Source organism: Xenopus laevis, chromosome 4L (assembly GCF_017654675.1).
Source record: "Xenopus laevis strain J_2021 chromosome 4L, Xenopus_laevis_v10.1, whole genome shotgun sequence".
Lineage (NCBI taxonomy): Eukaryota > Metazoa > Chordata > Amphibia > Anura > Pipidae > Xenopus > Xenopus laevis.
This window is the reverse complement of record NC_054377.1, coordinates 118,308,249-118,330,504: the sequence shown is the minus strand read 5'-3', so window position 1 is coordinate 118,330,504 and position 22,256 is coordinate 118,308,249. Positions and strand designations below refer to the sequence as shown.

General features: G+C 38.9%; 1 protein-coding gene across 3 annotated transcripts; it reads right to left on the bottom strand.

Annotated features, from left to right (window-relative positions):
• Positions 1-606: 606 nt before the first annotated feature.
• On the bottom strand, positions 607-21,354 carry dmc1.L (DNA meiotic recombinase 1 L homeolog). 3 transcript variants are annotated; one of them, XM_018258819.2, is made up of 14 exons: positions 21,224-21,353; positions 17,840-17,918; positions 16,105-16,149; positions 14,676-14,822; positions 11,487-11,569; positions 11,261-11,313; positions 11,106-11,147; positions 10,294-10,366; positions 8,984-9,075; positions 7,482-7,555; positions 6,619-6,733; positions 3,299-3,359; positions 2,286-2,402; positions 607-1,178 (listed from the first exon to the last, which is right to left on the bottom strand). In XM_018258819.2, exons 2-14 carry the CDS (start codon positions 17,891-17,893, stop codon positions 1,109-1,111), a joined length of 1,026 nt encoding a protein of 341 aa, XP_018114308.1. In that variant the 5' UTR covers positions 17,894-17,918; positions 21,224-21,353; the 3' UTR covers positions 607-1,108. The 3 variants fall into 3 exon arrangements, with proteins under 3 accessions (XP_018114308.1, XP_041446648.1, XP_041446649.1); XM_041590714.1 differs by having other exon boundaries at positions 10,339-10,366; XM_041590715.1 differs by lacking the exon at positions 2,286-2,402 and having other exon boundaries at positions 21,224-21,354.
• Positions 21,355-22,256: the final 902 nt, after the last annotated feature.

The following is a 22,256-nucleotide window of genomic DNA, read 5'->3' as shown; positions in this document are numbered from 1 at the left end:
GCCAGAACCTACAGATTGCCAGCCGGTAAAATATCTGCCGGGGCCGGTATTACAAATTTACCGGCAATGTAGCTGCCGGTAAATTTGTAATACGATTAAAAAGAGCCCTGCCCCCAATCCCCTTGAACTTAGCTTTTCTTTTGGTTCTTTTAGCGTCCGTGGCGCAGCCCCGTCCCCTTTGACCATTTTGACGTCACGGCCCGCCCCTTTGTGTCCTTGCCCCCCACCAGCCGGTAAATAATTTTTAAAAAGGTGGCAACCCTACTGGCAACCCTAGTAGTGAGTGGGAGAGACTGGCTTATCTGCTTGATAAATAGCCAGTGCCTCCACCTAATGGAGTTCAAGTGATTCACAAGGGAGGAAAAACACCTTCATTTTGCCCTCCCTTCTGCACTGTGTATAATAAGCCTCTATCATCCCCTAATTTCTACATGTGTTTCAGGGTTATAGATTAGGAGCAGTTTACCAGGGATGAAAGATGTGACTACATAGTTTCTCCTCCTCCCACAATTGCTCTGAAGAGCCAGGTCGGTGGGCTTCAATGTAAACTGAAAGTAGTTTCAATTCCACCATTGTGTTTTGTTAGTGCAACACAAAACAAAAACATTCATTTTTATTTTTATTAAAAGCAACATTTAGAATACATCTGCAACTGAAACCCCGTGGGGTCATGTTAATACTGGAAAGTAATCAAGTTGCACTCGCACACCCTGGCCTTCTCAAACAGTGATACCTGGTGCACAGCAATGGAGGAATCGGCTACCCCACTTTCAACAGATCCAAGAAAATTCACTGGCACACAGGTGATACTAGAAGGAAAAACCTTGCTAATTTATTAAGTGTATTGCAGCATGCAACGTTTCGGGGTGACCCCCTTTATCAAGCATAGCATGCTTGATAAAGGGGGTCATGCTCATACAGGCATGCGTTATCCATTTAAAATGAACCATGTTTCTAACAAGCTTTAACATACAACAGGAAAACAAAAAAGCAGAACATTATGAAATATCTATATTATATTGCAAAGTTTTATCTTGCAGGTTGTAGAACAGAATATTTGACAATATGACAAGAAGTCTCTGTGTTGCTTCAGTGGTGATAGCAATGATTATTCCTTGGCATCATTAATACCCCCAGACGTAATGGCAAACGTAGCTTCATTTTCTGGCATTTCGGGACTAAAAAGGAAATATTTACTTTAGCTTAATTATTTATATAGAGCTAATACATTTATAGACAATATATATCATTCATATCAGATCTTGCGGCAGTGGAACTCACAGTACCTATCACTTGCACACACAGTGGCCAGTTTTATTATGAAAGAAATTAACCCTCCTGTTGTTTTTGGAGTATGGGTAAAAGCTGGAGCAAACCAAAGCAAGCATATACAAACTTTTTGCAGAAAGTAATGCAAAAAAATGTAGTGACCAAACACAAAGGGCAAAAATCATATACTATAGAAGCCAATTCTTAATACACCTCCTATTGGGTGTGAATTCAAATAGAACCAAAAGCAATTAACATGGGGAGGCTATATCTGCAGAGCTGCCAACATCCCAACAGATTTGCCATACCATTAAAGGAGAACTAAACCCCCCTATGAACAACAGCCCCACTTAAAGGGGTGGATCAGCTTTAAGGTAACTGTTAGAATATTATAGAATAGCCAATTCTAAGCAACTTTTCAATTGGTTTTCATTATTTATTTTGTAATAGTTTTATAGTTATTTGCCTTTTTCTTCTGACTCTTTGCAGCTTTCAAATGGGCATCGCTGACCCCTTCTTTAAAGCAAATGCTCAAAGGCTAAAAATGGATTGCTATCGCTAATTTTTATTACTCATATTTCTATTTTGTCCCACTCCTATTCATATTTCAGTCTCTTATTCAAATCAATGCATGGTTGCTAGGGTAATTTGGATCCTAGCTACCAGATTGCTTAAATTGCAAGCTGGAGAGCTACTGAATAAAAATCTTAATAACTCAAAAACTAAAAATATGTAATCTGCATTACATCAGCCCCCTCACCTCTCCCTCCCCACACAATTTATTACTCAGAAAGGCGCCCAATTTGAAAACCTGAGCCTAAAATGCAGAGCAACTGAGTTCTTCAGTGCCATCTGCTGCCTATTTGCATCTTTTTAGGGTCTCTTCTCCAACATGCAGCATTCTTTACTGGGAACATTTGTGGCTGTGGGTAAATAACAGCAGAGGGAGATCCTATAATTCATCTTCAACTGCTCTCTAACAATACTTATTTGGCATATTAATATAATGCAATTACCTGTCATAGATTTTAGCTATACGCAACTCGCCTCTTCCTTTCCTTAAACTTATTCTTGTGGTAGAAGCATGGGCCAGAATATGACCCCCTATTGGTTTTTTAGGGTCAGCCTGGAATCTAACAAGAAAAATGTTAATTACATTACAGAGATCTATATAAAGATATTTACACTGAAATTTGAACTGAGGTTTGTCAGGCCTTTGTGAAGCCTTTGACTGATGATACAGTGACAACAGTAAATTCTAATTACTGGGTATTATTTAATGGGACCTGTTCTCCAGAATGCTCAGGACCTGTGGTATCAAATGTTTGATTTCATACAAATGAACAGTTAATTGTACCTGCAAATGGTTGCTGTGGTTCTGTGCATTAGTTCCTCTTAGGCTGAGGACACATCAGCGGATCCGCTTCTCTCAGACTTCAAAAAAAAACCCAGGCTGAGAGCAGTGGAGCCAATTTTTCACTTTTCCTGGTCCTTACTGCACTATACTGCAAGGTCACGTAAAATAGAAAAACATATAATTCCTCTTTACGTGCTCAGTTCATGATTTTAAACCCGTAGATTGCCTTTAGTAGAGTGTTTGTGAGTTCAAGCAAGTCTTATTCACATACATGACAATAAAAGTATTTATACATTAGTCAGACAGGGGGATCTTCAAATAGTGCAATTTCTTGGAAGAGGGGGAAGGCACAAAATGTAAAAAAACATGGTACTGTTTATTTTCTTTTTTTGAACTTACAGGCTCACACAGTTAATACGTCTTATGCTCCTAAACATGTGTTAAGTAGAAGGGCTCCCTTGTGACACGTTACACCTTGCACCATAAGTGTGTACAATGTACAAATACTTCAAATAATGCAGTTTTACAGATTTACTGTACATATCAACTTGCTTCAACTATATAGTAAGGGGATACATATGATTTTTCACTTGTCATGATATTGAAAGCATGACATTTTTTCTTGTTTTTGTTGTTTGGAACTGTGATAAATGATTTGTTGATGGTGCTTACGTCATGGTTGCTCCAGGGTCAGCAGTCATTTGATTTGTGACAAATACAGCTACATTATATTCTGTAATTTAAAAAAAGCAAACAAAACTGTTAGGACCTAGAAAAAATACATAGGGACAATGGCAAAACAACACTGGGCACCCCCCCGGGCACCCCCCCCCCCAAGATTCTCACCTTGCCTCATGGAAGAAAGTCCCTGGGCCCTAAGGATCACTAGTAATGACTAATGGCACAAGTGCTTTCAGCTGATTCTGAATGTGGCACTGTGTGTTTTTAACTGATAATGGTCAGAAAGATCTAGCTCCTCTGCAAATATCAAGACAGAAAAGTGCACCGAAAACATTTGTGTAGTCCTACCCTAACAAGCACTGGGCTCACAAACGTATTAATCATTTTAAAAGCAGCAGGGCAAGGAGATCAACATTAAAATCAAGAATAAAAGTCTTGAGCACAACTGTACATATTCAGTACATATTAAGAATACAGAATACAAGTTATACCCGTTGAGGATAACCTTACATTTCAAGAACTGAGCTAGCTTATGCTAGAACTACAGCTGGATAACGATGATCCCGGCCTTACTTATCTTGACACTGCATATGTTGTCAACCTAGTGTATGCAATGCTGCAATATTTCATACGTGATAATTAAGATAAGTGGCCAAATTTGAGTTTAAAGGCCAAGACAACCCCCACAAAATTTGCCTCATAAAAGAAAACACAATCCCAAGCAACTTTGCAATATACATTCATTGCACATTTTCTATAGTTTTTTTTTTTTTTTTTCAACTTTCTGTTTATTGAAGTTAACACAAGATCGACAAAATGCAATTAACTTTTCCTGTTTACATACACAGCAATAAAAAATTTTCTAAGACGCAATCTTTGTCTATCGCATTATTACACACTCATAAACCTATGTATGTGTTAACAAATTTACAACAAATCCTTATAAAAAAAAAAAGGAAAAGGAGAGGGGGGAAAAGGGTGGGGAGGGAGGGGTTGAGGGAGTCCTTCTGGTGGTTGAGGTATTATATTTGTCTGAGCAATAACCCTTCTCTATATAGCCAAATATTCCATACATCCTCAAATTTACTGAGCCTATTATTCATTAAAGCTGTAAGTTTCTCCATTTCGATAGACCACCATAACTTGTTTCGGATTTCCTGCATAGTAGGAGGTGGGCCCTTCCATCTTTTAGCTATTAAGCCTCTCGTGATTAGACAGAGTTGAACACAGAATTTATGTTCATTGTGTGTTATCTGTTCAGGTTTACGCAACAAAAGAGCTAGCCAAGGATCAGGTGGCATCACCGTCGCCAAGGTGTCATTTATCGTTTTAAAGACTTCCTCCCACAGTCTGTATATCGTTGGACAAGTCCACCACATGTGCATTTCATCTGCCACTTCCCCACAACCCCTTGGGCATAGATCAGAAGAGTTGAACCATTTATGCAACTTCTTAGGAGTATAATACCAGTCATGATAAATTTTATACGCATTCTCTTTAATATATGTATTTATAGAAGCTTTTGCCATTACCTTGTGAATACTCTCCCACTCCACCATTTCTATGGTCTCCCCTAATCTCTGTTCCCATTTCAGCATTGTAGTAGTTTTCCCCTGAGTATATGCGGCTTCCACAAGACAAGAATATAAAACACTGATTTTATGTTTGCGTAAGGGATGGTTACATAGGGATTCGAAGGAGGAAACATCGGGATATGTCCGTCCCAATAACCCAGAAGCGTAATGAAGGAGCTGTTGAAATATAAAATGTTCCCTCAGTGGTATATGATATTTGGACCGCAGAATATCCCATGAAATGGGTTTAGAGTTGATAAACATATCCTGAACCCTGGAGAACCCATTATTGATCCACCATGTAAATGTAGCGGAGTCCATCCCTGGAGGGAAAGCAGGGTTGTGAAACAGTGGAGTAAGAGGGGAGGGGAGCGTCCGTGAAGACAGGGTCAATTTAACTTTATCCCATTCAGTCACTGAGTACTTAATAAACACATTCCTCATACTTTGTCTAGGTCTATATTTATGCTCTAGCCATAGTAAATCCGCAGCTGTGTTGGGAGTGGTCAGTTGGTTTTCAAGTTCTACCCATCTGCATTCATTAGGATCTGAGTGCCACTTAGATATTTGAGCTAATACAGCTGCTTTCCTATAATTCTCCAAATTAGGAAAGGCCAGTCCCCCCGTGTGGTGGATTGATAGCAAATTTTTTTATTTATTCTGTGTCGTCTATTCTGCCAAGTGAAATCGAACAGCTGAAGTTGCAGCTTCTCCAGATCTTTCTTGGGAGGAGGCACGGGCAGTGCCCTGAACAAATACAAAAGTTTAGGAAGTAGATTCATTTTAACAGAGCAGATCCTACCCATCCATGATATTGGCATTCTATGCCATCTTTGGAGATCATGGCGTAAGGAGGTTACCAGTGGGGTGTAATTAATGTCTGCAATTTGACTGGTCATGGGAGGGATCTTCACCCCCAGATATTTTAGACCCTTTTTGACCCATTGAAATTCAAAGTTCAGTTCCAGGAGTTTCTGAGTCGGTTTATCAAGCGTGAGATTAAGTGCCTCAGATTTGGTGTTGTTAATTTTGAACCCAGATACCTTGGCAAAGTCATGCAGCTCTTTATATAAATTGGGCAATGTAGTCAGAGGTTTGGTTATAGAAAAGATTGTGTCGTCAGCAAATAGCGCCACTTTATACGTATAAGAACCTATGGTAATCCCTGATATATCCGGATTAAGGCGAATTCTATGAGCAAGGGGTTCTATACACATTGCGAATAGCAGTGGCGACAGTGGGCACCCATTTTCTATAGTTTTTAAGTTCTTTCTACGTGTATTGCTACTGAAAGCAGTGTTTGTCTGCCCCTTTCTATGCTTTGCACTGGTGGCTCAGACTGTTGATAAAATGTAAGACAAGGCAGCTGATTAACAGACCTGTCTTTGCTGGGGAAGACTTTTGCAGCATTGTTTAAAAAGCAACAACCAGGAGTTAAGCAAATGCTGCTTTCAATAGCAATTGTTTTTACAAATAACCGAAAATGTTATAAATACATATTGGAAAGTTGCTTAGAATTGTGTTTTCTTTTTATTTTGGGGTTTCCTTGCCCTTTAAAGTACAAAGAGGAGAATTATGCCAGACAGCAAGTTAGCTGAATAAATCCACAATCCACCAAGTGAGACAGCTAGAAAGGGAGTTGAACATGAACAAAGGTGGCAGACCACGAGGAATCTTCTGTTTATACATGGTTATATTACAGTTCATTTTTGAATATTCACTTTATTTTAAACTTACCTTCAGAGATTTTCTGAAGCCTGGACAGCATCTGAGCCAGTTTCTGCTGTCGTTCAGCCAACTCTCCTCGACCACTGAAATCTACTCTGAATAGAGCCATGATGGAATCAATGATCTAAGGAGAAGTTTAGATCATTAGACCGTATGGTCATGGGAAAACATTTTTGATTTTTGAAATCTGACATGGGGCTAGACATATTGTCAGTTTCCCAGCTGCCCCCAGTCATGTGACTTGTGCTCTGATAAACTTCAGTCACTCTTTACTGCTGTACTGCAAGTTGGAGTGATATCATCCCCCTCTCCCTTTCCCCCCAGCAGCCAAACAACAGAACAATGGGAAGGTAACCTAATAGCAGCTCCCCGACACAATTTAACAGCTCCTTGGTAGATATAAGAACAGCACTCAATAGTAAAATCCAGGTCCAACTGAGACACATTCAATGAGAAGGAAAGAATTTGTACACTTGGAGGTACCAAATGTTAGGCACGCCCAAGTGATTGTATATACTTACCTGAAACCCCCGGGCCAGTGCTCTTATCAGCAGAAAACTGCACCAGCCCGGGGTTATACCAGTGAGCACCACGGAGTGATCCTCTTCCGTCTTCCTCTTTGCTTCGTGCGGCTGCGCATGTACAGTAGAACGAAAAGCCAAAAACGTGACTATTTCGTTAAACTGCGCATGCGTTTGCCCCGGGAAATTTGAAGAAAGAAGATGCCGGAAGAGGATCGCTCCATAGTGCTTCTAATATATGTGTCCAGTGAATGACAGTTTACACAATGAGTGTTAACAGGGAATACTTCTTGCCCTATATTTACTCATATTCTTTGCACATATACTCAGATGTTTCAGAGTAATATTTACCAAAAGCTTAAAAATGCCAGGCTCTTCATGAAATTTAGCTGCTACGTAATCTAAGAGTTCCATCTGGTGCTCACCTGTAATTATATACAAGTTAATTGTAATTCAAACAATAGTAAAAAATACACATATCCACTAATACGAATATACTGTAAAATGCTAAAGTGTGCATTTTCCCACCGATATCTGTGCAGTGTAGCTACACTCAGGCCTATACCTTAGCTGTCAGTGGAGCTGACACACAAAAGCGACTGGAAGCAGATCTACTTCTCTCGGCCTGTGTTCAAAAGAAGGAGAAGAGAAGCAGACCGTATGCCCATTGTGCCCTTTACCTAACGGGACAGTGGTCAGGGCAGGAGGCAGACAAACAATAAGTTTGTGTAACTGGCCAGAGGTCAGGGTCATGGGACATTTTGACAGAGGCAGTAAAATCCCCTTGACTCTCACTGTAGAGAGCTTTGCCAAATACAATCTAAAAGCTTTGTTTGTGACTGTGAAACACATGTTTTATGTTAACATGATTAGACGTTAAAGAGTAAGGGTACTCCAGTTTCCTCCCACACTCCAAAAACATACAGGCATGCCCGACTGCTTGTGAACGTGATAGACCTTAGTAGCAGGGACTTATGTGAATGACATATAGAGGGTTATTTACTAAACCTCAAATTTATCTGGTTGGGCTTTTTTCATGAGAAAAAAACCCTCAGATTTTTTGAGATTTATTATACCCATCTGAAAATCCACCATCTCATACCTGTTGAGGTCATGTATAAGTCCATGGGAGATGTCCCTATTCCAATTTGTAAATATTGTGGTCTGCGCTGGGTTTAGCCTGATAATCCAATAAATTAGTAGTTTTTGGGAAAAAACACGAAAAAAAATAAATTTAGACAAAAGTCTAAAAATCGTACAATTCAGTTTTTTGCTTGATTCTATCAAGATTTTTACTGATCCGATTCATTTGAGTTATTTTATTAATAAATAAAGCAAATCAGGGATGGGAGTTGGTCAAGCTTTTTTTTTTTAAAACAATAGGATAAAATCATATTTTAGTAACTTAAGTGTTTTTTCCTATTCATTTACATCTTGGTATGCTGGTAATATGTTGTGCTTTAGAGAGCTTTTCATGAATTTAGGCTTGCTTACCTGACTATACAGCACTATATACAGTATAATAAATAAAGTATGCCCTATTGTAAAATATAAGGATATTATAAGTCACAAGGAGTTCCATCACCATATAAAAGAACAAGGCCGAAGGCCGAGTGCTTTTATACAGGTCATTACTTCTAATATTCTCATATTTTGCCATGTGACAAAAATGACATCACTACTCATCGTTTATAACTGATTAATCATAGTCACCGTTTATAAGGATATCATTTACAGGATAATTATGGTTCTTGTGTATTATATCTTGATATATTATTTTTTTTACAGAAAATTATTTTTGTGCTGCTTTTGGTAGGTCCCAAAAAAATTAATTTTAACAGATTTATACTTACTAGTGTATGCCCGGGCATATAAGACATTGTCCAAAACTGCATCATGGTCTACACTAAATCGATCAGCTATGTCACGCAGGCGATCCGGGCGGCTTCATATAAGGTTAAGAAAGCAATAGCACTTCATTAATGGAATTATTTTCCATTCATTCGGCCAAACAACGTTTTCAGTCAGATTTTACTTTACAGGTCAAATCATATACAAGACATTTACAGTGCATTGTATATACAGAATGCTTGAGACCTGGGGGTTTATCAGATATACGGGGATCTATTAGGCATGGTTCCTTAAAGGAACAGTTCAGTGTAAAAATAAAAACTGGATAAATAGATAGGCTGTGCAAAATAAAAAATGTTTCTAATATAGTTAGTTTGGCAAAAATGTAATGTATAAAGCCTGGAGTAATTGGATGTCTAACATAATAGCCAGAACACTACTTCCTGCTTTTCAGCTCTCTATCTCTGTGTTAGTCTGTAACTGTTCAGTGAGTTTGCAATTGATCCTTACCATGCAGGTCAGATCCTCAAGTCACTGATTGGTTACAGCTTGGTCACCAGGGTAACCAGTCAGTATTCATTCCTTTGGGATTTTTAGAAGCGTATTTATCAATTGGTGAATGATAGCATTCACAATTGCTAAAAGGTTTTAATAACTTTCTCAAAAATGGAGAGTAGCAGCAAGTTGGGGGGATTTAATTGTGCAAGCCAGTTGATACATATACAAGCCAATTGATAAAAAGACCTAGTTGATAGCAGTGAAGCTAGCCATTGGCTTGCTGGCTAGGACACTCTTTGAGACACAAAGGTTCATTTATAACTGCAGCCCCAAATAAAGGCTCACATATGCTGTGCATATTGTCACAATTAATATGTTAAGCCTAAATTCGCTCCTTGCACTAGTTCATAATTGCAGCATGGTGGCAGTAATTACCTCCGTGGGCTGCTTTAAAATTTGCAGCATATTTGTGCCTAAAGAATAACGTGCTATCACTGAAAAGACATACAATTATTTTCAGTATATCCATATAAAATTGCAGCACAATTGCACATGGCGCATTTGATGTAATTGCACAGATCACAAATTCAAACTTATACGCACTAGACTTGTTACAAAAACTGCATTACAATGTCTTGTCACACCAAATCATTTGGTGCATTTATATTAAATAGTTCTTCAAGTGGACCCTACATATCAAGTTCTCTGGTGAGTTCTAGTAGGCCCAGCCCATCACTTTTTCCTGCTTGCTTGAACCCATTAAAAGTGCCGTGCAAACATGACATATAGTTTTTATATAATACTAGAAGGATGCAATGTATGTTCTGTATCAATGAAGATCACTTTCCCTCCTGTATACCCATTTGGTCCAGGAAGTTGAGATGTAACTGTGAATAAGAAGACACACATAAGATTCAAGTATTTGTTAAAATGTTTGTTAATGCATATGTAACATATTAAATAATGAAATAACCTAATATCACATATACATATGTGAATATTTCAGTGATATTCCAAAGGATAGAATAGAAAAATGAATTAAATACATTGTACACATTTTAAGTGAAGTTAGAGATCCTAAGTGAGTAGTGGATGACTTATAGACTTAAAAACTGTACAGGTCACACATGGCCATAAATTCAGTAAATGGCAGCAGGCAGGCAGATTATTTTCAATAGAACTGTGCAGTTTATATGCAAGCATTTGGTAGCTCACATAGAAAAAAATCAATCCAAAAAAATCATACTCTTTGGATACAAAACATTACAGTGGAAAGTACACACCTTAGTGCTCATTTCCAGCTCCTTGTCCTTCCATATCCCTTTTATTATAAATCATATAATTGAATTACTATATGGTATTGGCTGATTACGGATCTACAGATAGTGTTTGCCAGACATAAGCAAATTTAAATAAATAATAACCAATAATTATACTTAAACTGTGTATATGTGTAAAGGAAACTATCAGCTAAAAATACTAACAAAATTTTTACAAATTAGTAGCATCTGTATTTTACACTGTTCTTGACAAATGGTATGTGAAATGTTTATGTATCATTTACAACTGGTAACAACACTACACATTTGAAGAAAATACATTTTTAAATCATATGTCTATACATACCACACAATGTATGTGAAATCTGTGTTTTTCCAGTTCTAAATTCTGAGAAGGGGAGAAAACACCATGACACAAGTATTAGCCAATTTTTAAAACTTAAAAAAGCAAATAACATTAACATTTTTGTTAAAATTGATATTTAAAAAAATAGCAATTACCTCCAAATGTTTCTGTTATTGCCATGCTTTCTATGCCTCCTCCTAGTAATTTGCTGGAGAAGCAAAAAGGATTTTTTAGGTTGAATGTTACTCAATAAAATCAGCAAGTTCAAGAAAATATTAAGGAGAAACCATCTTTGTAGTAATAAAACTGACCATACTGTCCAAAAGGAACGGATGTTACTAAGTATGGCTAACTCAACATTAATCTATAAAAGAGACTTACTCAAATTCATGGCTTCCAGTTGATATGTGGAACACCATCTTTCTTTTTGCACTGTATTCAAAAGCAGTGAGAAAACCTGGTTCCTAAAGAAAGGAGGCATATCATATGATTTTACGATTTTAATGTGCATAAAAACTTTATTTGTAGACAGAATCTATAAACATATTTCAAATCTGTTTTAATACTAGTAATGCATGACACAAATATTACGTTTTCAGTAGTGTAAATCAAAGAAGTTAATAAATGTGACTTGATTTCATGCTGAGGCAACTTTATTTTTCCTGAATAATCACTGACAACTTGACCACCATTTGAATTTACTCTTGACTTACTGTATAAATAACTGAGCTATTTAACAGAATGATAAATTGGGTAATTTCATTAGTATGATCAAGTAGTGTGAGCACTGGCATTAACAACTGGTCTTCATGAATTCAATTCAGACAGATTTCCATTTTTGGTTTCTGGGGCTTAAGCTTGAATGTGTTTCCTTCTTGTGTGTAATCAATAAAGCTTCTTGCAGGAAGGTATATTAGGAGGAAGACAATGTTTGATGGCCATTATGGCATTGTATGTGGAGCGGCAGGCACGTTTCAGGGGCTGCTGCCGCCTGAGGCAGCAGCCCCAATGCCGCCCCTCCTCCTGCTCCGCATCGCTAGTGCAGTGAGCGCTATTGCGCTCGCTGCACTAGAAGAGCCGAATTTCCGTTTTAAAAAACGGAAATTCGGCTCTTAAATTTACCAGAGGCGGCTTTTTGCCGCCCCTGGTAACTGGCCGCTCCGTGCCGCCTGAGGCAAGATTCTCACCTTGCCTCATGGCCCGAGCGGCCCTGTGGAGCGGCACAGTAGTTGCATCTTAGGGAGAGTGTAGATAAATAGTTAACAGAGAAATATGTCTTCCATATTTTATCGAACATATACCAAAGTATATGGCCAGTCCGTACTGAAACTCATAGTAACCAATTACACATTCTGGTTTATTATTCTAACTGCACTCTCATGCTGTTATGGAGTGGCTAGAAAACAAATGGGAGGTGGTATGGTCTGACCTGAAATTGTTCAATCAATCATAAAGGAAACCCTGCACGAGTTTACTAATCTGACAATTTTTTAGGTTTTTGCTTTTAGGTGCAGAAAATTTTCTTTGTTACAAAAGCCTGTTTTGTCCCTTAATTTATTTTTTGGAACCTGGTGTATGAACGATGTTATCATAGCATCATCTTTATTGCTCTTATATTGTCACATTATTTATCACCATTGAAGTTTAAGTTCAATGTTCCTGTTAGTTATGTGTGGGCTGGCCCAATACCTGCGGGTTTACACACAAATCGGGTGGGTTCGCGCTGACCTGGCACCTCTGGGTGTGGGTGGCAGGCGGGTCTGGGTTGAGCTCTTCTCCCTGCCCGCTACCTTGGACTGCGGGTCTGCCGGCTTCCGACTTCCGGCTTCCTGTTTTTTATAGACTCGTGCCTTATAGCCCCGACGCTTTTTGTGATGTCAACATGGGGCAGGTCGGCATGGGTCTATAAAAGGAACCCGGAAGTCAGTGGCGTAACTAGATATTACTGGGCCCCACAGCAAATTATTTTTCAGGCCCCCAAAATGTTTAGAGGTTGACTTGTTTCTCCAATATTTATTGAAATTGTATATGAATTAGGGCCTCGTGGGGCCCCTATACCTCCTGGCCCCCCCTGCAACCGCAGGGTCTGCTTCCTCTATAGTTACGCCCCTGCCGGAAGTCACAGGCGGGCGGCGCGGGTGGAGGGAGGGCAGGTTTTAGGGACAGGTGTGGGTCGGGGAAAACCCGACCCGCACATCACTAGTTTCATCATTCTGACAGTTCAGTAATCCAGGTGCAGATGCTGTTACAATCTGTTACAGTAATTGATACATTTCTCAGCAGCATCTGTGAAATATTAGCAACAATTGCATTAGCTGCCTTCAATGAAACTCAGGGATTATGCTCCTTAGGGCCAAAGATAAGAAATTTATCAACTATTGTATCAATGTAGAACAGTTTACAGAGTTGGTGACACACACCCAGAGCTGAAGCAGCTGCTTCAGAAATACACACAAAGGTGAAAATGAAACATTAAACTTCAATATTAGAAAAATAGTCAAAAATAGAAATTTAAAAAAGTCTTTATTTTAGGTGAACTATCTGATAACAACTTTAAAATGTGAATAGATAGATTGCACCTGTACCTCTTTTACATTGCTCCAAAAGGCTAGACAAATTTTACCCTCTCCAAGTATTTAGCAACAAATTGTATACCCTTCTATTGTGCATTCATTAAGAAATTTGAAATCAACACTAGCAAAAGGCTCTATTTATAGTTCATGCTTATGCATATTTTTTTGTCAGTTACTTGTCCTAATAAATGAGCTATGTAACTTAAAATAACTTATATAGTTTTATCTAGGGATGCACCGAATCCAGGATTCGGTTCGGGATTTGGCCTTTTTCAGCAGGATTCGGATTCGGCCGAATCCTTCTTCCTGGCCGAACCGAATCCTTATTTACATATGCAAATTAGGGACGGGGAGGGAAATAGTGTGACAAGGAAGTACATTTTTTCTCCTTCCCACCCCTAATTTGCATATGCAAATTAAGATTCGGATTCAGTTCGGTATTCGGCCGAATCTTTTGTGAAGGATTCGGGGGTTCGGCTGAATCCAAAATAGTGGATTCGGTGCATCCCTGGTTTTATCATTGTTAGAATAATTGACAGACTGTATGTGCATGCCAGCGAATGACATTATAAAATTTTGGAAGAAATTAGCTAGATATTAGTAGAGTATTTAGGTCTGGTGTTGCCCTAGGCATCGGACCTGTGAGCGCCCATCTGCACATGTGTGTGACGTTAGCAGCAGGGGAAGTGGGGTTCTTTAATGAAAATGTTTTTTTACCATACAGTCACCCAATGACCACCCCCTTTAAAGATGCTGCCCTAGGTATAGGCCCTTGAGTGCCTTTATGGTAAATATCCCTCTGCTGGCCTTAAATAAACAACTGACATCTTATTATAATTGTAAATTTGGATGTAAATTGGTACAAATAATGTGTGCTGTTTAATGCTAGATGAGCAGGAAACTTTCCATATAATTTTCTTTTTAGAAGGCAAAAATTTATCACGTCCATTCATAGAATAATGTCAAACAGGCTGATGTGTGATTCTTTGAAACTTACAATTACTTTATTTGCTGCCTCTTTTATTTTTTCCACTTTTGCTTCAGAAAGTCCCTTAATGTTGCACAAGGCCTTTCTGGTGGTCATTTGTATTCCTTTGATTGTGCAGATTCCTACAGACTTCAGCTTCTTTATGTCTGCCACATTCTGTTGAATAAAAAAGCGCATTTAATAGTTGATGTCTAGCAACTCCCCAGTAAAAGCAGTTTCATCAGTGTCGGACTGAGATGCCAGGGGCCCACCAGTAAACCTTAGACCACGGCTGGCCTGCGACCCCCCTTGTGTGGCCCCCACATGAAAGTCTGCCTGCTGTGTCTGTTACCATGTGTAAGATATAATGGGTATCACTACAGAGATTAAATGGCCCCTGCATTGTTTAAACCTCAAATTCAGACTGTAATCCCCTGTATTGTTAACACATGTAATCCCCCCTGCATTGTTCACACTTGTGACACCTCTATTTTTCACACCCTAAAGCCCTGTATTTTTCACACCTGTGACCCAGACTGTAACTGTCCATACAACTCATACAAACTGCTGGAGGAACACCAGCACTGTGTCACTGTATGTAGTACATCTTAGAGTGGTCCTGACAGGTTTTCCTGTCTCCTGCTCTGTTCTGCCTGCCCAATGGTTCTTGGGTGTGCTATACTCTGCCTGTGTGAGCCATACACTGCTTGCCCTATGCTCCCTGTGTGTGTCATACTCTGCCTGCCCTATGCTCCCCGTGTGTGCCATACTCTGCCTGTGTGTGCCCTGTTCTGCCTGTGGAACATAAGTCTGGTATTTGTGGCTAATACTGGCTTCCATTATAGACCCTCCACCATGTAGGCCAGAAGAATTCTGGCCCTCGTTATCACAGAAGTTGGACAGCACTGCCTTAGACCATGGGCCCACTTTCCAAACTATTATTCCACCTTTCTTCACTCAACCTCTTTATTCTCCTAGTCTTTTATCTCTACAATACTATATTATATTCTTTCATTTCTAAGTCCCTTAAAGAAATAGGGAATGGCCATGAAATAGACCAAATGTTTAAGACCAAGAGGGCCAACTGACACCTGGGCCCACCGGGAGTTTTCCTGGTTTCCCAGTGGGCCAGTCATGCAGGAATTGGGAGTCTAATTTTTAATGACCGCTAAATCCAATATTTCTTTTAGGTAGGCTCCTTTTGCCTAGAAGACGTATTAGAGCTCACTATTAAAATCGCCAGAAATCATGTCTCTCTACATGCAGAATTTGTGCGAAAATCGGATATTTTGTTAGTTATTTGAGTGAGCTCTAATACATCTGCTAAAAAAATTATTTTCCGATAAGATATCTTGTGCTCTGGAAACATCAATTGCTTTCAATTAGCTTCAACTTTTCAACAGACATTCAACATTAACCCCTTTTGAAACTAAAAATAAAATACACAGCATATACATACAATTCCTTGCTTCTGTAACATTTCAATATCATGGAAAAATGACTCCTGAAACAGAAATAAAGACAAATTAATTAGAAGCTGAAGTACCATACTTTGACCACAAAATTTTCTGTTCTTTATCTTTATTTTATCGATTACCTATTATCATTAGGAAAGATTTGTTAAATACAAATTATAATTTTTTTTCTGTAAAGCAGAATGACTAACAATATTTTCAGTTTCTGAACCAGTTGTAAACCTATACACTAGTGATGCGCGGGACCCGTGGGTTTACCTGCGGGTTGGGCGGGTTCGGGCCGACCCCTGGATAAAATGCGCAACCAAGTGCTGCCGGCTTCCGGCGCCGGAATTTATAGACTTGAGCCTGACTCACCCCTTTTGTGACGTTACTGCGGGCGCGGGTCTATAAATAAAGGGTCAGGGGTGCGTGTAGGGAGGGTGCGTGGACGGGTTAGGGTCGGGTGCGGGTCGAGAAATTCTCGACCCACACATCACTACTATACAGCTAACCTATGTCACCTAAAGTTTAACATGGGAAAAGTAAGTCTCTGGGTTAATTCTGGCAATAATAATGTTACATGATAAATTGTTAGGGTATCCACATAATTACTCTTCTGTTGTTTTGACACTGGCAGAGAAAATGCCAATGTGTTTTATTATTCTACAAGCACTGAAGCTGCACTCTCTTGGCAGTTTTATATGTCAATCAGTACAGCTCCCTTGTATTAAAAGTGGTTCCCCCTCCGAGATATATGCTTTTTTCCTTTTCTACAATGCATAGCTGGGTAGTTCTCGATCAGGCTTGGACTGTCAGTCTGAAGCTAGAATGGCTGGTATAAGATGGCATAAACCTGTGCTTTATATTGAACCTGTGTGTACTTAAAATGGCATAACCTATTATGAAAGGAATAATAAATCTGAACTTTTACTTGGCAGTGCCATTAACTATCATATTGCAATGGCAGAACAATGGAAATGTTGCTTATAAAATGCCCTTCTATAATATGGCAAGAGTTCATTTAAAGGACAAGACCACTCTTCCCCCCAGTGAATTGGGACAGTGAAGAGGATTTCTAAAACATTGGGAAAGGGGGAAGCATGGCATAAATATTACTATTATTACTCTTCAACAGACAGAAGCTCCAGCCTGCTGTCTGTGGTTTGTGATAAGATTTAACTACCTGACATGTGGGTGTGGGGATTTTTCCTAAGTGGAATCAGCTGCCATGAGTTTGAAGGGGTGGCCTTTAAAGATAAAACTCACCTTTAAAGCTATTCTGCAATTAGGGTCATATATTCTATTTAAGCACCCAAGGACCTGTGCTTAGAGGGGCAGCTTCAAGGGCAATAATCAGGTGCATATAGCAAAAGAAAGCTGTTTTTTTCTTTAATGCCTAACCTGCTACCAGACAGTTGTGACTAAATCTAGTAGCTGATGGGGGGGGAAGATACCTCTGATGGGGGGGGGGGGGGAAGATACCTCTCATACTTAATATCTGCATGCATGTGCCAAGAATTGGCAATCTCAAATTAGGTAAGAGAGGGGTCATATTATATTAATTTCATGTATTTATTTTTATATATTTTTCAGTGTCCAAAATCACCCCCGATGCCTCCCATCAAGTTTAACAGGACAAGGTTGAAAGTGTCAGCAATGGTGCTTTACTGTGTTTGACATAAAAATCTTTCTGTGTATTTCCACCTTAATTTAGCTTAGTCATTTTATTCACTGTACCTCATCATGAAATCCTACTTCTTCTTCAACAACCTGATCCTCCATTGCTTTCATGAAAAGCAAAGACTGTTTTTGCCACCTAAAGAAAAAAACATGTTCCAAGCATTGCACAGTATATTATAAGTAGACATTTTTGTACAGGTATGGGATTCATTATCTGTTATTCAGAAAGCTGGAATTACCGAAAGGCTGGCTTCCATAGACTCCATTTAATCCAAATAATCCATTTTTTTTAAAAAAAAAAAGTATTCCCTTTTTCTCTCTAATAATAAAACAGTATCTTCTACTTGATTTAAACTAAGATATAATTTATCCTTATTGGAAGCAAAACAAGCCGAATCTTCCAGTAGACTTAAGGTATGAAGATTCAAAGTATGGAAAGATCTGTTATCTGGATAACCCCATCTCACAAGCATTCTGGATAACAGGTCCCATACCTTTACTATGAATAGACAAGACTACTATAAATGCATTAGAAATGTAGTCTGCATCATGTTCTATATGCACTTGTGTGCTGAGTGGATGTAGTGCTGTTCTCCTGGCATTTGCAGAATGTATGACTATAGAAATGTGTACAACTCTACATATTTGCGTATGCATCGGTAGTAATCATTGATGTCCCAGAGTTTGCAAAAATGCAACATTATGTACCGATCAGATGACAAGATGTAAACTGATTCAGAATGGACAGAGGTTAAAGAGGTGGTTCACCTTTAAATTAACTTTTATTATGTTATAGAATGGCTAATTCTAAGCAACCTTTCAATTGGACTTCATTTTTTCTTTTTTATAGTTTTAAAATGTTTGCCTTCTTCTGGCTCTTCCCAGCTTTTAAATGGGGATCACTGACCCCATCTAAAAAACAAATGCTCTATAAGACTACACATTTATTGTTATTGCTACTTTTTATTACTCATTTTTCTATTCAGGCCCTCTCCTCAGGGCCGCCATTAGAAATCACGGGGCCCCGTACAACAAAATTTTTGGGGCCCCCTGGGCCCCGCCCACACTGACGACCAAGCTCCACCCCATATTCCGCCCACTCCACATCGCAGTTAAAAGACCACACAGACATCAGCGCTAAAAAAGTAACCCCCCCCCACACAAGTTGTAAAAAGCTATTGATGGTCAGGGCCCCCTTATAAAAAATTGGGGCCCCAAAAAAAAAAAAAATTAAAAAAAAATAAAAAATAAACAAACATTGGTGGCAGGGGCCCCCATATAAGTTAAAAACAAATTGGGGCCCCAAAAAAAATTTTTTTAAAAAAACTAAAAAATAAACAAACATTGGTGGCAGGGGCCCCCTTATAAGTTAAAAACAAATTGGGGCCCCAAAAAAAAATTTGAAAAAAAATTAATTTTTTTTTGAAAAAAAAAAAACATTGGTGGCAGGGGCCCCATATAAGTTAAAAACAAATTGGGGCCCCAAAAAAAAATTTTTTTAAAAAAACTAAAAAATAAACAAACATTGGTGGCAGGGGCCCCCTTATAAGTTAAAAACAAATTGGGGCCCCAAAAAAAAATTTGAAAAAAAAATTAATTTTTTTTTGAAAAAAAAAAAACATTGGTGGCAGGGGCCCCCTTACAAGTTAAAAACAAATTGGGGCCCCAAAAAAAAATTTGAAAAAAAAAACATTGGCGGCAGGGGCCCCCTTATAAGTTAAAAACAAATTGGGGCCCCAAAAAAAAATTTGAAAAAAAAACTGGTGGCAGGGGCCCCCTTACAAGTTAAAAAATTTGGGGCCACCAAAAAGAAAATTAATTTTTTTTAAAAAAAAACAAAAAAATACAATGGTGGCAAGGGGCCCCTTACGAGTTAAAAAAAAAATTGGGGCCCCAAAAAAAAAGTTTTAAAAAAAAGATTGGTGGCAGGGGCCTATAGAATATTAAAATAATACATTGGTGGCCAGGGGATTAAAAAAAAAAAACCACAAACTGGTGTTCAGTAGGATTGAACTCATGGCTTCAGTACTTCAACTTCGCCTCCTTTCGTGACTTCGGGTCTTTTCACCGCTTCAGGACTTCAATTTCGGCTGTTTTCGTGACTTCGGGTCTTTGCGCTGCTTCAGGACTTCGGCTTCGGCTGTTTTCGTGACTTCGGTTCTTTTCGGCGCTTCGTGACTTCGGCTTTTTCCGTGACTTCGGGTCTTTTCGGCGCATCGGCTTCGACTTTTCGGCACTTCCGCATTCTGCACGCAAGAGGCAAGACGTACGGCTCGGGCGCTCGTAAGGGGGGCCCGGATCTTCAAGAAATGCAGCGCTGCCGGGCCCCCCTTCATGCTCGGGCCCGGTACGCTTGTCCCCCCTGTCCCCCCCTGATGGCGGCCCTGCCTCTCCTATTCATATTCCAGTCTCTAATTTAAATCAATGCATGGTTGCTAGGGAACTTTGGACCCTAGCAACCAGATTGTTGAAATTGCAAAACTGGAGAGCTGCTGAATTTGAAGCTACATAACTCAAAAACCCACAAAAAAATTAAAAAATAAAAACCAATTGTAAATATCACTCTCTACAGCACAATACTAAAAAGTTATTTTAAAGGCGAACAACCCCTTGTACCTCTCTCCATTCTGAATCAATTTACATCTTCTAGACAGGTACACTGTGTGCAACACATTAATGAGGCATTTAGCTGCCTTTTACAAGGCACATGGGGTTCCACTTTTATTGAGTTTAAGGTCAGAGATTTCAATTATATTCAACTTTAGCAACCAATCAGTGATTAGCTTTTTCAGGAAGAATTATAAAAGCAAACATGCTGTGGTTTACTGCCCAGAAGCAAATTTGCCCAGTGTTTATTAATGAAATAATTTTCTTTTCACAACAGAACTTTTTATAACATTTTTTATAAAAACTACAGTTATAGACTTTATTTTCCAGAAAGCTTGGGACCTTGGATTTTTTGTATCTTTGCGTAATTTGGAAGACTATTGGAACTTACTAAAAAAAAAAAAATGTAAACAATAAATAGAACTGTTTTGACATCAGCGGTCAGAAACAGGACCAAGGGTTTCCCTGGTGGTCTTTATTAAATTATAATAACTCAGCCCATCCAAACTTTACCAGCTGGAGATTCTGAGGCACCAAACAAAGGATCACAGGAACCCACTCAATGCTTTCTGAGGGCAATAACACACAGTGTAAATGTTGATGATTTATCAGGTTGCTCCAGCAATTACATAGTTAATGAATATCCAATATCATGTGTGACTTTGTCTTAAAATCAATCATCGATCAGGAAAAAATCTGCATAAAAATCTCCAGTGGAAAATTGATTCACAGTCACTAATGTACTGCTGTCAAATTACACATCACAATGGCAATTTCTACAATGAAAACATGGAACAGTTTTGTCATAAAACAACAAAGTACACAACAGCTGACCTTTCATTAACCTCTGTAATTGCAACTGCTTACACCCAGTAACGATGGATATATGATAGGGCTGCCACTCTCCTGTTCCACACAGATCCAGTCCTGACTAAGGAGCTTACAAATATGTTTCCCGCCAAAAAAGGAGAGGCGGGACTTCAGCAAATGAACTATGTCATGTGAGCAGACTTCTAGTCCCTGTAGCCAGAGATCAGTGTACTACAAAATCAATATTTTGACTGGGTAGTTTAAGATGATATTAACTTCAATACATTTGAGGATTGGCTCACCACTTTTTCTTATTTATAAGCTGCTGTGAAATTGAATCTCACCTCAGGAAAACATGCAAAAACTATCAATAGGGGGAACATACCTGGGGCACATAACACACTAGTAATGAATAAACGTGGGAGCACTTACCGGTCAGAGTTATGCTTCAGCGTGCTGCACAAACACTGCAATCCCACGGAGCCAAGTTCCATATAGAGCACAAGAAACATGGAGCACCAAAGGAGCCGATTATTTGTCCGTTAAAAAATAGAAATTTATTGAAGAATCATTAAAAATGGTGAAGGCATGCCCAGAACATATTGTAGGCTGCCTGCTTTACACGTTTCGTGGCTACCGGCCACTTCCTCAGAAGCATATAACACACTTCAAGGATTTTTGGGTGTTGTTAACAATAGTAAAATGTAATCATTATTTCCAGGAACAATTAACCCCGGGTTTGCCAAAGGATATTGTTATTTACTAGCTGATGATTCCTAAAATATTCCACTATTCAGCAGTAACATGACTTCTGTTAAACATAACCACCTTCATTTATTACAGGCAAAGTGCAAGGAACGGGTACAAAGCATCCAGTTCTGGAATTCCCCCATGTCATGGATCATTAAACCATACATGGTAGGGAGCCCTGCACTTACCGCTTTAAAAGGTTAAAAGTGCAGATTTCACCACTAATCCCACAAATGAACGTGCTCAAAGGGGTTCAATTTTGTGCTTCTTAAAAGAACAGTTAAGTACCACATGGGATCTCTAGTAC